General features: G+C 36.0%; 1 protein-coding gene across 2 annotated transcripts in view; it reads left to right on the forward strand.

Annotated features, from left to right (window-relative positions):
- Positions 1–13,757, forward strand: part of Smc4 (structural maintenance of chromosomes 4) — a 30,281-nt gene that overhangs the window by 978 nt on the left and 15,546 nt on the right. Inside the window, exons 2-9 of one of the 2 annotated variants that reach the window (XM_031374065.1) lie at positions 333–467; positions 1,450–1,628; positions 2,173–2,364; positions 3,810–3,986; positions 10,358–10,522; positions 10,869–10,996; positions 12,459–12,599; positions 13,337–13,487. In XM_031374065.1, coding sequence (XP_031229925.1) covers positions 338–467; positions 1,450–1,628; positions 2,173–2,364; positions 3,810–3,986; positions 10,358–10,522; positions 10,869–10,996; positions 12,459–12,599; positions 13,337–13,487 — 1,263 coding nt within the window. In that variant the 5' untranslated portion in view covers positions 333–337. The remainder of the gene's footprint in view (positions 1–332; positions 468–1,449; positions 1,629–2,172; positions 2,365–3,809; positions 3,987–10,357; positions 10,523–10,868; positions 10,997–12,458; positions 12,600–13,336; positions 13,488–13,757) is intronic. The other variant, XM_031374066.1, reaches the window with a different exon arrangement.

Here is a 13,757-nt window from a genome sequence, read left to right on the forward strand (position 1 = left end):
CAGGAGACTGTCAGCCGATGTCCTTAAGAGATGACTCCACGGGGGCGGGTGGCCTGAGCGAAGTCCTCGGTCCCGGGCGCGTTTGCAGGCGCGGCTAGGTTTCCCCCACTCACCCGGGGCGTGGGAAAACCCGTCCCGCCCGGTTGCCACTGCTGCGTTCCCGGTAGCCTCTTTTCCTCGGGACCCGCTACCTGCTTTTAGCGGGGTTGAGGAACGCGGTGGCGGGTGGGTCCTGGGCGGAGCCCGTCCTGCTGCTGCTGAGGCGGCGGCGGCGGAGGAGCCGAAGCGGCGAGCTGCGGGCCGACCTGACCCCAGCCTCTCTCCTGCCGCAGCCACCATGCGGCGTAAGGGCACCAAGCCCTCCACTGCCTGCCACCAGGAGGAAGGGCCGCCCCCCTCCCAGGACGGTGCACACAGCGAAGGAGAGATGCAACCGGCCGGCGGGGCGGACTGCGCTGCGTCCGCAGGTGAGTGTCCGGCTGGGAACCGGGTGCGTCGGAAGCCTTCGGATACCCACTGGGGTTGGCGGGGCGCAGGCGACAGGTTGACTTCGGAAGCCCGGGAAAGCCATTCTGTGGTTTTCAAAGGAATCTCGTGTACTTTGCTGGGACGGTTCTGGAAGGGATGAGGGTGAGCGGAAAACTTGAGCTGTGAATTTCTGTGTTTTGGAGAGTAGCGCTGACATCTTTCTCGAATTTCCGCTGAAAGCGGCATGGTCAGCTCTGAGTTGCTGAGCGCCTCTGCGCCCCTTGACTGGACTGAATGTGATGTGAAGTTGCCTTTTGGGGTGTAATATTAATTTTCACTTTTTAAAGTTGTGTCAGTGTTGGGTGACGCGGACGTATGTACAAGAGTGCAGGTGCCCGTGGAGAGCATGAACCTCTAGTTATAGGCAGTCTCGAGATTCCCATTGTGGGTGCTGAGAACCAAACTCGGGTCCTACACAAGAAAAAAATCGCTGGGCCCCTTAGATTGCTTTTAAAGAGAAGGTATAATTTGAGAGCGTGGAACATTCTGAGGGTAGGAATTAAGAGCTACTGTGAAATTCCTGTTATCATGTTCCTGAAGTTTGTGAGTTTCTTAAGCTGAGCCATGTAGAGATGGATTTTTGGTAGTTTGGGTTGCATCTCCTGTCTCATGGGGAGTCCATCTGTTGCAAGGTTTTCTTTATGGTATTTTTGGGGTATTTTGATTCCTCTGATAAATACAGTGTAGTTGTACCAAATTTTATGACTGGTCTGATTGCTTTCACGATTTTTTTTTTCCATAAAACTAATCTGAAGGACTATCCATCCCCATGAGCTTAGGATATGTTTGTGTGGAAGATAAATTCCTAGGTTTCATAAGTAACATCCTTCCATTATGTTTTTTTAAATACTAGCAGGCAATAGACTTCCAACTAATTATACTAATGTAGGCTTCCCCTCTTTGCCTTTTCCATTAACCTAGAGACTCCAGGTGAGGAGCTTGATAACAGAAGTTTAGAAGAGATTTTGAGTAGTATTCCTCCACCCCCACTTCCAGCAATGGCCAGTGAAGCTGGAGCTCCTCGGCTTATGATAACTCATATTGTAAACCAAAACTTCAAGTCCTATGCTGGAGAGAAAATTCTGGGACCTTTCCATAAGGTATTTGCCTACTCAAATAACTTGTAATACATCTTTAATACAAGATATTTTAGTTTTCTAACGGTCCTGACTCTTCACACACACACACACACACACATGCTCAGAGATGCACATACAGTATGTTGCCTGTGATTTCAACAACAGGAATTAGTTTTTGTTTATCTGTTACCTTTTGTATATCTTTAGCAATAATGTTTGCATATTGAGTGGAATCAGTTTTTGTTAGAAGGGAATGTTTTCCTATTGACTGTGCTAATGAGTTTTATAAAATGTTGGGATTAGAATTTGAATATGGTTTTATTTAAGATGGTAAAGCTGTGCTAGAGAAGAATATGGTGTAAAAACTCAAACTGGGGTTTTGGAGTACATGCTTTCCCTTCAGCTCCCTAGCCCACTCCCATTCTAAAGAGAAAGAACAAAAAAGAATTTATCTTCTAATAATGAAAACTTTGAAATACCTTTAATTTTTACTATAAAGTTATGAAGTAGTTTAAAATTAGTACGTGTGACTACTTAAATTTTTTTAAAATTTACTTTTATGCAGCGCTTTTCCTGTATTATTGGACCAAATGGCAGTGGAAAATCCAATGTTATTGATTCCATGCTTTTTGTTTTTGGCTATCGAGCACAAAAAATAAGGTCTAAAAAGCTGTCTGTACTGATACATAATTCTGATGAACACAAGGATATTCAGAGTTGTACTGTAGAAGTTCATTTTCAAAAGATAATTGATAAGGTAAGATTATTTTCTACTTGCATCTTCAAGCAAGAGAAGGAAACATGCCACATTTTGTTATTGTAGATCTGAATTGTTTATTTTATGTTTGTGTATAATTAAAACAAAAAGAAATGGTTTTTGCTTCTGTGACCACATTTACTCCAACTTTTTGAAGAAGACAGTGATTTAGGGAACCCTGAGTGCTAATTTAGCATTCATTCACTATAATATGGGCTTTGTTTTAAAAGTTATAAAAAATTTTTTTTGCTTTAGGATAAACATTTTAATTTTTTTAATGTAATAATTAAGATGTAATAATTAGCTGTGTAAGAGAGATGTAAAATTTTCTAAGGTTTGAACTACCATTATGAAGTGTTTTTTGAAATGGTAGGAGACAGGCATCTGTTTAATTATTAGCTTAGAAAAATTCATGGTTCAAAAAGCAACTGAAAAGAACCTTAAAAAATGAATGCACATAATAAAGTAACAGATGATTGGATGCTGATGGGGTGTTTTAAATATAAAGAAATTTGATTACATAGAAGCATCTGTCATAATTTTGCTTCTGAATTCATTCTGTTGTACGTTTGAATTAGAGAATAGATTGCCAATAAATCAGATATTATTCCAATACCTGTTGTTTGTTTCATCTAAAATTGAATATGACACAGAGCCTTTTAAGAATAAATGAACTTTAATCCTAAAACGGATTTATAACTTGATTTCCTTTATTAGGTATATAATTGTGAATTTTATGATTGGCTTTACTTTTAATTAATGATAGGAGATGCTGTTCAGGAAAGAATCCTGTCTCCCTGCTCTCTCCCCCAAACACACACACACACACACACAGAGTAATCAACAACCTTTACTCCCCGGCCCTACCACCACCAGAAAAGTATTTCCCCTTAATCTTTTCTTTCAATTGTTTCTTCCTGAGGCTTTTTAACCAGTCATCGAGGCTATTGGAGTGGAGTGGGTACTTGAGGATACACTGAGGTTCTTGTCCACCTTCCTTGGCTCTTATGAAGATATATTTTGAGGCTGAAATTTTTGTTTGCTTGGTTTAAACTTTTAGAGATTTTTTTGAGAAAGAAACCATACAACTTGGAGAAGTATCTAGTCTTATGTAAAGCAATTTATCTTTTATTTCATTTTAAAATGGTTGTCAGCTTATGGTCATACTTAATTCAGGGAAAATAAAACTAGTAATAGGTGAAAAGGACTAAAATTCGTTATATACATATATGTAACATTCTGTGTATGTTTGTATATATGTATGTATACATACATATACGTGTATGTATATGTACACCTATATATAACATATATAATACTCTATTAAAGAATACAAGAAAAATATTTAATCTGTTGCCTTAGTTTCAGTATAAAGTAAATAAAATCTGGATTAACCCTGTGATATAATACCAACAGTTTCCTGGTTCTATTTTTCCTAAAAACAGGAAGGAGATGATTATGAAGTCCTTCCTAACAGCAGCTTCTATGTATCTAGAACAGCCTACAGAGATAATACTTCTGTTTATCATATAAGTGGGAAGAAGAAGACATTTAAAGATGTTGGAGATCTTCTTAGAAGCCATGGGATTGACTTAGACCATAATCGATTTTTAATCTTGCAGGTAAGTTTAAAAATTCTTCCAAGGTTCTTGGTTTTTGGTTTGTAATCAAGCTTGACAGTGTTCTTCTGTTTGGTGAATCCTGTCTTTTGGAACCTTAAAGTACTGTAGCAGCACATCATGGTTTACATACTAAAGTCAAGATGCGAATCATTATTTGCTGCTCTAGAAATTTAAGGAAATTCATTCAAGATTATATTGTTACCATCACATTTGTATTATTATGTTTGGATATCTGACATACTTGTTCCGCTCTAGCAGCACGTAAATATTGGCGTAGTGAAATAAATATTAAACACCAATATTATTGTGCTGCTTTAGTGTGACAGGGATATAGCAACTCATTTCTGTTTGTTATTTCCCTTTAAGATAACATTTTAGATAAAATCTTTTCATAATCTGTCCCTTTTGTTCATTATAATTTTTCTAATATAAAAACCATATACTTGATATCACAACAAATTTTCCTGGGTACCTAATATAATATTTTTAACATTATACTCACGTAAAGGTTTACTCGAGGTGGATTTAATTTGTTTACAATTGCCTAATTCAACTCTTAAGAGAAGTCTCTTTTAGAAGTATAAACACTAGGTTCCCTGTATTCTTTCTTTGTTTTTTGTTTTGTTTTGTTTTTGTTTTAATTAGACCCTGTATTTTGTTTCTTTCTTCCTTTTTGCTTGTTTGTTTATTTTTTCCACTTTTGATGTGAGTATGGAAGTAAAATAAGTTGGGAGTTTCTATTTGATATAAAATGTTCTGTTATGATAACTAAGTGTTCCCACTAACATAATTTTCACAAATTTTATACTATATTCATAAGGGATGATTATTATTATTATTATTATTATTATTATTATTATTATTATTATTATTATTATTTGAAACATGCACAGTGTAAAAGACAAATGAAAATTCTTCTAGAATACCCCTTAGCAGAACAATGTATTTGTAATACTTTAGCGAACCAGTGTTACTTAAAAATAAATATTGAGAAGAACCAGTTGCAGGTATATGTGGATTTGAATTTATATAGATGTAGTCTTATACCACTGTAGGTGTTTTGCTTTGTTTTTTAAATGAATTGTACTGTTTTATAGATTTCCATTTTCAAGAATTTGGCTTAATTAACTGGATAAAAAGTTGTATTCCTTTATAATCTTTTATAATCTTTATAATCTTAAATTTAATGGTTTTTAACAGTTTTGCAGGGAGTTATACTAATGTTTGGTTTATTCTTTGCTGTTTGCTTAATTTTATTCTGAGATCAGTTTTATGCCAGTACAAAATAGACTATATTTTAGGTCTTGTAAAGTTTTTTGTACAATGGAAGCTGATAAGTTAATTTCCCAAAGAAATAAATAAGTTATTGAGTTTATATTAAAACCTACTTCTGTAGTACTTAAGATGATTGTTGGTCCTCCTGATGGAACCCTTGTTTGCTCTCACAATTAAACTTTTACATTCTTTCCAAAGAATACTAAGTTAGACATTCTAATTAACAGATTCAGTTTGATTTCGTTGAACTTAGATAAGAACTTTAGCAACTAGATAGAACTCAGAATTCTATTAAATTTGAAAGTGGAAGTAGTTTCTGAGTTTTTCTTAGTTCCTTATCAAAATCTTTGATTCTTCAACTAGTAAGATTTAAAGCATGTGAAGGTAAGTAATTTGTAGGTTTTATTTTATTCTCTCCTCACTAACATTTGTTAGGGGGACTAGAAAATTGAAGATAGTTAAAAGTATCAGCATCCAAGATATAAGTATGCAGAGACAGTGATAATGATTATATCAATATGTGATCTAAATTTAGAAAAAGCAAATTTTTAAGATTAAAATTTTAGAAATTGAAAAGGCTTTTATACTGTTTTTGAATTCATATTTCTTTAAACATCACTAGTATCCAGACCCAAATTCACTATTTAAATGTGTTTCTAATGAGGCACTATGCTAAGATTAGTCTAAAAGTGGATAAAGACTGTTTCTTATCCTTATGAACAGGTATACATGAGCATGGTACTTCAAAAGTAGTCATATCGTTGGTTGACCATTGGTTTATATAGTTTTGTATATTACAGGAGAGACTTTGTGATGTTTAAGATATTGGTCCAAACAAGAAAGGTTTTATTAGCTTGTAATGTTTCATAGGTACTAGATTTTATTGGTTTGCTCCATTAGTTAATGATTTTGTTCCATTTGGGTTAGAGAAATGATAATCTTAGGCTTCTGTTACCCTTCAAAGTTACATTACTAAATTGATGTGTTGAAAGTGGTTTTGTAAGTTCCTTAAAAGCAGAGTTTTGATTTGCTCAATATTTAGTTCTATAGTTTCTCATCTTTTATAACAAAATGAAACAAATGATTTTTGTTAGTTTTCTACTTTGGAGAATGGGTTAACTTAGATCTGAGTTGTTTGTGTTTTTTAATATACTTTTAAAGTTGGCATGACATAGAAATGTATTTTTATAGTCTCTTAATCTGTAGAAATAAAGAAAAATTAAAAGCCATTAAGTCTGTAAATTTCATAAGAATTCTTTTGAGTAATAGTAGTAATACTTTCAGTTTTCCAAAGGTATCTGGTCTAGTGTCTCAGCTACGAATGCCCCTAAGCACACAGAATAGATAGAGAACTAACCATGAGAGCATTCTCTTTTTCACATGTTTACTTTAGACAGATACTAACGTTAGAAATTTGGCTAACTTGTCCTTTTGCAAAAAAAGGGTAAATGTACTTGAGGAAGGTAGAAGTTAACTGGTAGTGCAGTAAAAAGCAGGAAAAGTGAAAGTTATTTAGGCAAAATAAAAAAAGCTCAAGGGGATAGAATATTGCTCAGTGGTGGTGATTATCTAGCATATATGAGGCTCTTGGTTTGGTGTCTAATATTGTATATGAGTGTTTTTCCTACATGTACACATGTGTACCACATGTGTGATTGGTGCCAAGGTGATCAGGAAAAGATGTCAGAACCCTTGGAACTGGATAGTTGTGGACCACCGTGTCAGTGCTTAGAACTGAGCCTTGGTCCCTTACAAGAGCAGTAAGTGATCTTAACTGCTCAGCCATTTCTTCAACCCCTTCCCTACCTGTATATTAGTGAAAATAGAAGGCCTTATTTCACTTCCCTTGGGTTTGGGGTGTGTGCTACCATACCCAGCTTCCTCTTAGATTTTCAAGCTGTAACTGCCCTGCCCCACCACTCTCACATATGAGGGTGTATAAAGTTTTACTAGCTTCAGGTATGACATAACAACATGAGATATCTGTTATGTCTGTTACTGTTTGTGATTTGTAACCTTGGTGTGAAAGAGTATCTCTTTTAAATTCAAATTGATGATTTTTTTTTTTTCTGAGTGGTGGGGGATATCTTCAGGGGTAACTGCTGTTACTACAGAGGACCTGAGATTAGTTCTCAGCATCCAGTTTACAACTGCTTGTACCTCCAGCTCTGGGGGATTCATCACCTTATTTTGAAACCCATAGGCATCTGCACTCATGTGGGCATATAAACACACAATTTAATTTTTTTTAATTATTTCAGAAATGTAGTAAGCTTACTGCTTTAAAATATTTCACATGAGCTAGGTTTTTTTGAAAACTTCCTTCTGTCAGTCTGCACAGTTGTAACACAGTAGATGGCATAAAATGGAAATAGTAGAAAGCATAGAGTAGCCAGTGGTTGGGCGCATGAAGGTAGTATTAAGGATTAAAAATACAAGAAAAGTTCTAGGTTGTCATCGAAAAGCTACAGCAGGAACTGGAGAGGTGGCTCAGCAATTAAGAGGACCCACCTGGAAGGTTACCACCATCTTTGACTCCAGTCCCAGAGGATCTTCTGCCCTCTGGGGCCACTGCCCATATGTGGCACATAGACATACTTGCCAACACTACAACCTATGGATAAGCTAATAAAATGATTTTTTTTAAGCCACAGGAGTCCTTTTCATTAAAGACCTAACTGCCTTATTCATTCACTGTTTAGTCTTTAAAGGAATGCAAGAGCAGTGGTGCTCAACTTTAATCCCAGCACTCAAAAGGCAGCGGCAAACAGATTTCTGTGAGTTCAAGGACAGCCTGGTCTGTGTAGCAATTCCAGAACTGCAAGGGCTACAGAGAAAGACCCTGTCTCAAAGGAAAACAAAAACAAGAGTGCAGTGTAACGCAATTTAAAACATTATCTCATGAGACTTGAAATAGAATTACTGTGATTCATAAATGAACTTGTTTTTAATTAACTACTTGGAGTGGGAGGAAATCAGTGCTGCATCCTTCGTCTTATTTTGGAAAGAGTAAATAACAAAAGCAATCAACTATCATGCTTTCTCTCAAGCTAGATTGCTTCTTTTTAAAAAAAAAAAATTTATTTTATATATATTAGTGCACATTGTAGCTGTACAGATAGTTGTGAGCCTTCATCTGGTTGTTGGGAGTTGACTTTTAGGACCTCTGCTCGCTCGAGTAGACCCCGCTTGCTCAGTCCCTTCAGTCCGGTCCAAAGATTTATTATAAATAAGTACAATGTAGGTGTTTTCAGGTGAGCCACCATGGGTTACTGGGATTTGAACTCGGGACATTTGGAAGAGCAGTCAGTGGTGCTCTTACCCGCTGAGCCACCTCACCAGCCCTAGATTGCCTCTTAATAACTATATACACCTTCCAAAAATAGTTTGGGCAAGAAACACGTGAATACTATTCAAACATTTTTACTTGTGTGTATGGTTTCACTGGACCCCAGGTTTCGATTATTTGAAAAAACGTAGACTTTTGGTACCTTGTGGTCATTTGACTCAAATGTGAGTTCTTTTGGCATACTTTTTTATATTTTACTTATTTAAAATAGACATTTAGATACTCATTGTGAATTAGATAATAGAGTATGTGTTCTCTGTGACTAAAATTACTACTGTAATCCAAAGCTTTGGGCATACTTCAAGTTTGGATCCTGTCTAAACTTAAATTGTTGATGCAAAGATTTGAGAGCTGATAGGAAAGTGCTCTCTGCAGAAATACCTACATACTGTAGGATTAACATACATAGGCATTTTGGTTTACAATTTTACTCTATACTTGATGACCATGTGGTGCTGTTATCATTAGATTACTGGCATTATGAAACTGTATAAAACTATTAAAAAGAGCACCTGTTAGCATGGCTTGATGGTGCATGCCTTGAATTCAGCACTTGGTAGGCAATGACAGAGTTCAAGGCCAGCATGAGCTACTTAGAGAACCCCTGTCTTAAAAATCAGCACAAAGTACATCTGCCAGTGAGTAAATTTTAAAATGTTAAAGGCAATTCTTTTTCTTTGGTACATTCTAGCCTAGTATTTAAGGTTGAGTCATACATTGATAAAAATTGAGCCAGGCGGTGGTGGCGCACGCCTTTAATCCCAGCACTTGGGAGGCAGAGGCAGGTGGATTTCTGAGTTTGAGGCCAGCCTGGTCTACAGAGTGAGTTCCAGGACAGCCAGGGCTATACAGAGAAACACTGTCTCAAAAAACCAAAAAAAATAAAAAAATAAAAAATAAAAATAAAAATTGAATCACTGAAATAATCTTAACATGGTTTTTTGGGTTTTTTTGTTTGTTTGTTTTTTGCCATTTGACTAAAAATAGTCTGTCCCTGGCCATCCCATCCCCGACTTACTTGCCTATACCTGTACTGTTACAGTGAGTGCTTACAGAACAAAAGAGCTACACAATTTTCTTCATTCAGGTCAATAGTTTATCTGAAAATCAGCCTTGGGTGCTGCTTGTAGGTTTTTGTTTGTTGATTTTTTTTTTTCCTTTTTAGGTAATCAGAGATTTTAATTATAGTTTAAAGTTGATAGATTGATTACAAACAGAAGATTTCTTGCATAACATGTAACAATGCTATTTGCTGTCCCTAATCAGGGTACTTAGAGGGAAAGATAATTTCCTTTCCCATTTTAGACTCTCAATTGAAAAAAAATCAGAACACTTAGTCATCTTTTATGAAATAGGTCCCTTGTTAAACTCAACACCAGGCTTATAGAGAAATTAGATTGCTCTATAGAGTGAAACTATATAAGCACTCGGGCAGGTTCCTTACATACTTCATGAAGAGACCATTTAAAAACTCTTTTAGAATGAGAACTAATTGCAAATTGTGTTAATAATAATTAGTAGTTTACCTTACAAAATGGTGCTTGACAGAAAAATTTATTTACTTAACACTAGGGGCACCTTTTTATATATGTGGGTATGTATTAAATTTATATATGATTTTAGACCTCTAATATAAAATATCCTTGTTCTACTTGTTGAGTATCCTTTAATTGGAATTACTCTGTTCTCACTGAAGAGATTTAGCTGCTGTATGTATACAACGAGTATGAATGTGACTCTCTTAAAGGGTGAAGTTGAACAGATTGCTATGATGAAACCTAAAGGCCAGACTGAACATGATGAAGGTATGCTTGAATATTTAGAAGATATAATTGGCTGTGGACGGCTAAATGAACCTATTAAAGTCTTGTGTCGGAGAGTTGAAATATTAAATGAACACAGAGGAGAAAAGGTAAATGAATCTTCAGTAGACATTTGTTGATGATGAGAATGTCTTATTAGCGAGGCAGTAGTTGTACATGTCTTTGATACCAGGACTTGGGAGGCAGCAGCAGGCAAATGTCAGAGCTTAAAGCCAGCCTGAGTTCTAGGACAGTTCTACAATAGAGAATCCCTGTCTCAAAAACAAAGGGGGGGGGGTTACTAAGTTGAATACTAATATTTTAAAGCTCATACTTACAGAAATTTTTTTTAATCGAACCCTCTATTTTTATATTAACCTCTGCATTAGATGCTTTTTAGTGTTTGTTTCAAATTGGTTTTATATGTGAAGTGTTTTAAATCTTTAATGTTTGTAGTTAAACAGAGTAAAAATGGTAGAAAAGGAGAAGGATGCACTAGAAGGAGAGAAAAACATAGCCATTGAGTTCCTTACCCTGGAAAATGAAATATTTAAGAAAAAGAATCACATCTGTCAATACTACATGTAAGTACTCTGGTCAGCTTTATACATTTCTAAAAATCAAAGCTTTTTTCCCCCCCTATATTGTGAATGCTTACAGTTTTCTAAAGTCTTTACTCAGTTTTTAGTGTTCTATTTTAAATGGAAGGTAGTTATACCATTTATACCATTTATGTGGGACACATGTTACATGCAGTAACCCCCTCACTAAGGGCTAATATTTAGAACCTAGTTGAAATCACAGATAGTATCAAATCTTTAAATATACTATTTGTTTTCATTTATGTCCTATAGAAATGCCAAACAGTCAAGAGGTAAATGTACCCTTTTGTATGCTTTTTCTTTTGTTACTTACTGTGCAAGGGTAGGTAAGTACTAGCTCGCTCAGCTAAGATGACAACTTTCTCTAAGAAGTCCAGATCTCAGACTCAGGTCACCAGGTTGTCCCGCACACACTTTACTCTGAACCATCTCCCTAGTCTGTGCTGGGTTTTTGTTTGGTCAGTTGGTTGGTTTGGTTTGGTTTGGTTTGGTGGTTTTGGTGTACATGTGTGGACATAAATGTGTACAACATGCATGTGCATACAAAAGCCAGAGCAAGATGTGGCTATCTTCCTCTCCCTCATCACTTCATTCCCTTATAAGGTCTTTACCTAAAGCAGAAGTTCAGTGATCCAGCCAGGCAAGCTAGCCACAAAGCTCTTGGGTTCCTCCTATTTCTGCCCCAACCCCACTGCTGATGTTACCATCACACTTGGCCATGCTGCTGTACAGTTTTACCTGGAGGCAGGAAGTTCATACTTAGATCTTCATGCTTGAAAATCAAGTGTTCTTACTGAGCCATTTCCTTGGCCCTTTCTCTCATGTATGCCTTTTGCATTATTAGGAATACAAGAGTTACTGGAGCAAAAGCATAGTGATACCTTGTAGTTGATCCCAATAACCAGTAAAGAAAGCTACTAAGTCTACAATGTTGATATACTGTATAAAAGGAAAGCTGAATAGTGCTAGTCAGTGTGCAGTTTAAAATTGCTTATTCTGTAATTTACCATTTAATATTTTCAGATGACAGGGTGGACCATAAGTAACTGAAATCATGAAAAACAAAACATGAGACACTGCTACACACTATTAGATTCATATGACAGATTTATTAACTGAACCAATTTTGTTCTTAAATTCTATCTAGTCTTGCTGGGCAGTCGTGGCTCACACCTTTGATCCCAGCACTTGGGAGGCAGAGGCAGGTGGATTTCTGAGTTTGAGGCCAGCCTGGTCTACAGAGTGAGTTGCAGGACAGCCAGGGCTATACAGAAAAACCCTGTCTCGAAAAACCAAAAAATAAATAAATAAATTCTACCTACCCTCAAGCCAGAGGCCCTACCCCAGTCACCTCCATAGCCCTGGCTTGCTATAAATTGATGAATATTTTAGAAGCAGCTGGTTTTGCTTATGGCATTTTACATTCTCTGATTTTTCCTTTTAGTTATGATCTGCAAAATAGAATTGTTGAAATGAAGACTCAAAAGGAAAAAATTCATGAAGACACCAAAGAAATTACTGAGAAGAGTAATGCACTTTCCAATGAAATGAAAGCTAAGAGTTCAGCTGTAAAGGATGTAGAAAAGTAATAATCTTTGAGAAAGTATTGAGTATTTAAATTCAGTTTTTCTATGGCTACATGTAAACTTACTGCAAATACATTGAATGTAATACATTTCCTAGGAAATAAATCAGTTCGTTTAAGCAGCACCACCCTGCACCAAACTCATTGTTATAATTGCCCCACTTTGAAGTCATGTTGTAGGGTATACCTTTCGTCTAGTGGTATAACAACATCCAAAGCTGAAACGTAAGCATTTTACCTGACCCATTCGTCCTAATGGTTTTTTACAAATTTAATTTAGAAATCAAATTTTGGTTATTTTAGGTAGACTTTAAAAATTATCACTCTATGCCAACCTTCAAAGAAAGTAGTGTCTTTGACTTAAGTGAGTTTCATTTTTTTTTTTAACTTTTACTTTCATGGACAAATTTTTATGAGCTTAGATAAAGTACTTGGGAGGCAGAGGCAGGTGGGCCTTTGAGTTCGAGGCCAGCTCTGGTCTACAGAGCAAATTCCAGGACAACCAAGGCTACAAAGAGAAACCCTTTCTCGGGGGTAAAAAAAAAAAAAAAGACCACAGTATTTTCTTTCCAGCTTAGAAACACAAGGTAGTTCTCATGATTAAAAAGAAAAAGTCTGCAACTATCAGTGGAGATCAGCTTGGAAGTTTTAAGATTTTAATTATAAAAGCTTTGACATGTTTGTAGATGAAATATATCAGAAAGATTATATCTCTGACAATTTACTTTCTTTGATAGGAAACTCAATAAAGTTACAAAATTTATCGAACAGAATAAAGAAAAATTTACACAGCTAGATTTGGAAGATGTTCAAGTTAGGGAAAAGTTAAAACATGCTACAAGTAAAGCCAAAAAACTGGAGAAACAACTTCAAAAAGATAAAGAAAAGGTGGGTATTAGAGGAAATCCTGAATTTTTCATGTCTAAGTACCAGATCTAGTTATTTTCCCAAATTCACTTGGCTTTGATTCAAAATGAATTGGGATGCTTAATGTAAAATTTTATGCCTGAACACAATTTCTCCCAAGGGATATGTATGTTCTAGAACTTAATATTGTCGGAGAAGCGTCCACCTAATCAGCAATACTATTTTGATGCTAGTGGTAATTTTGTTATTCCTAAAATAGTAATTTAAGGGATGGTTAGGTGTTTTGTGTTT

The sequence above is a fragment of the Mastomys coucha genome, unplaced genomic scaffold, assembly GCF_008632895.1.
Source record: "Mastomys coucha isolate ucsf_1 unplaced genomic scaffold, UCSF_Mcou_1 pScaffold16, whole genome shotgun sequence".
Taxonomy (NCBI): domain Eukaryota; kingdom Metazoa; phylum Chordata; class Mammalia; order Rodentia; family Muridae; genus Mastomys; species Mastomys coucha.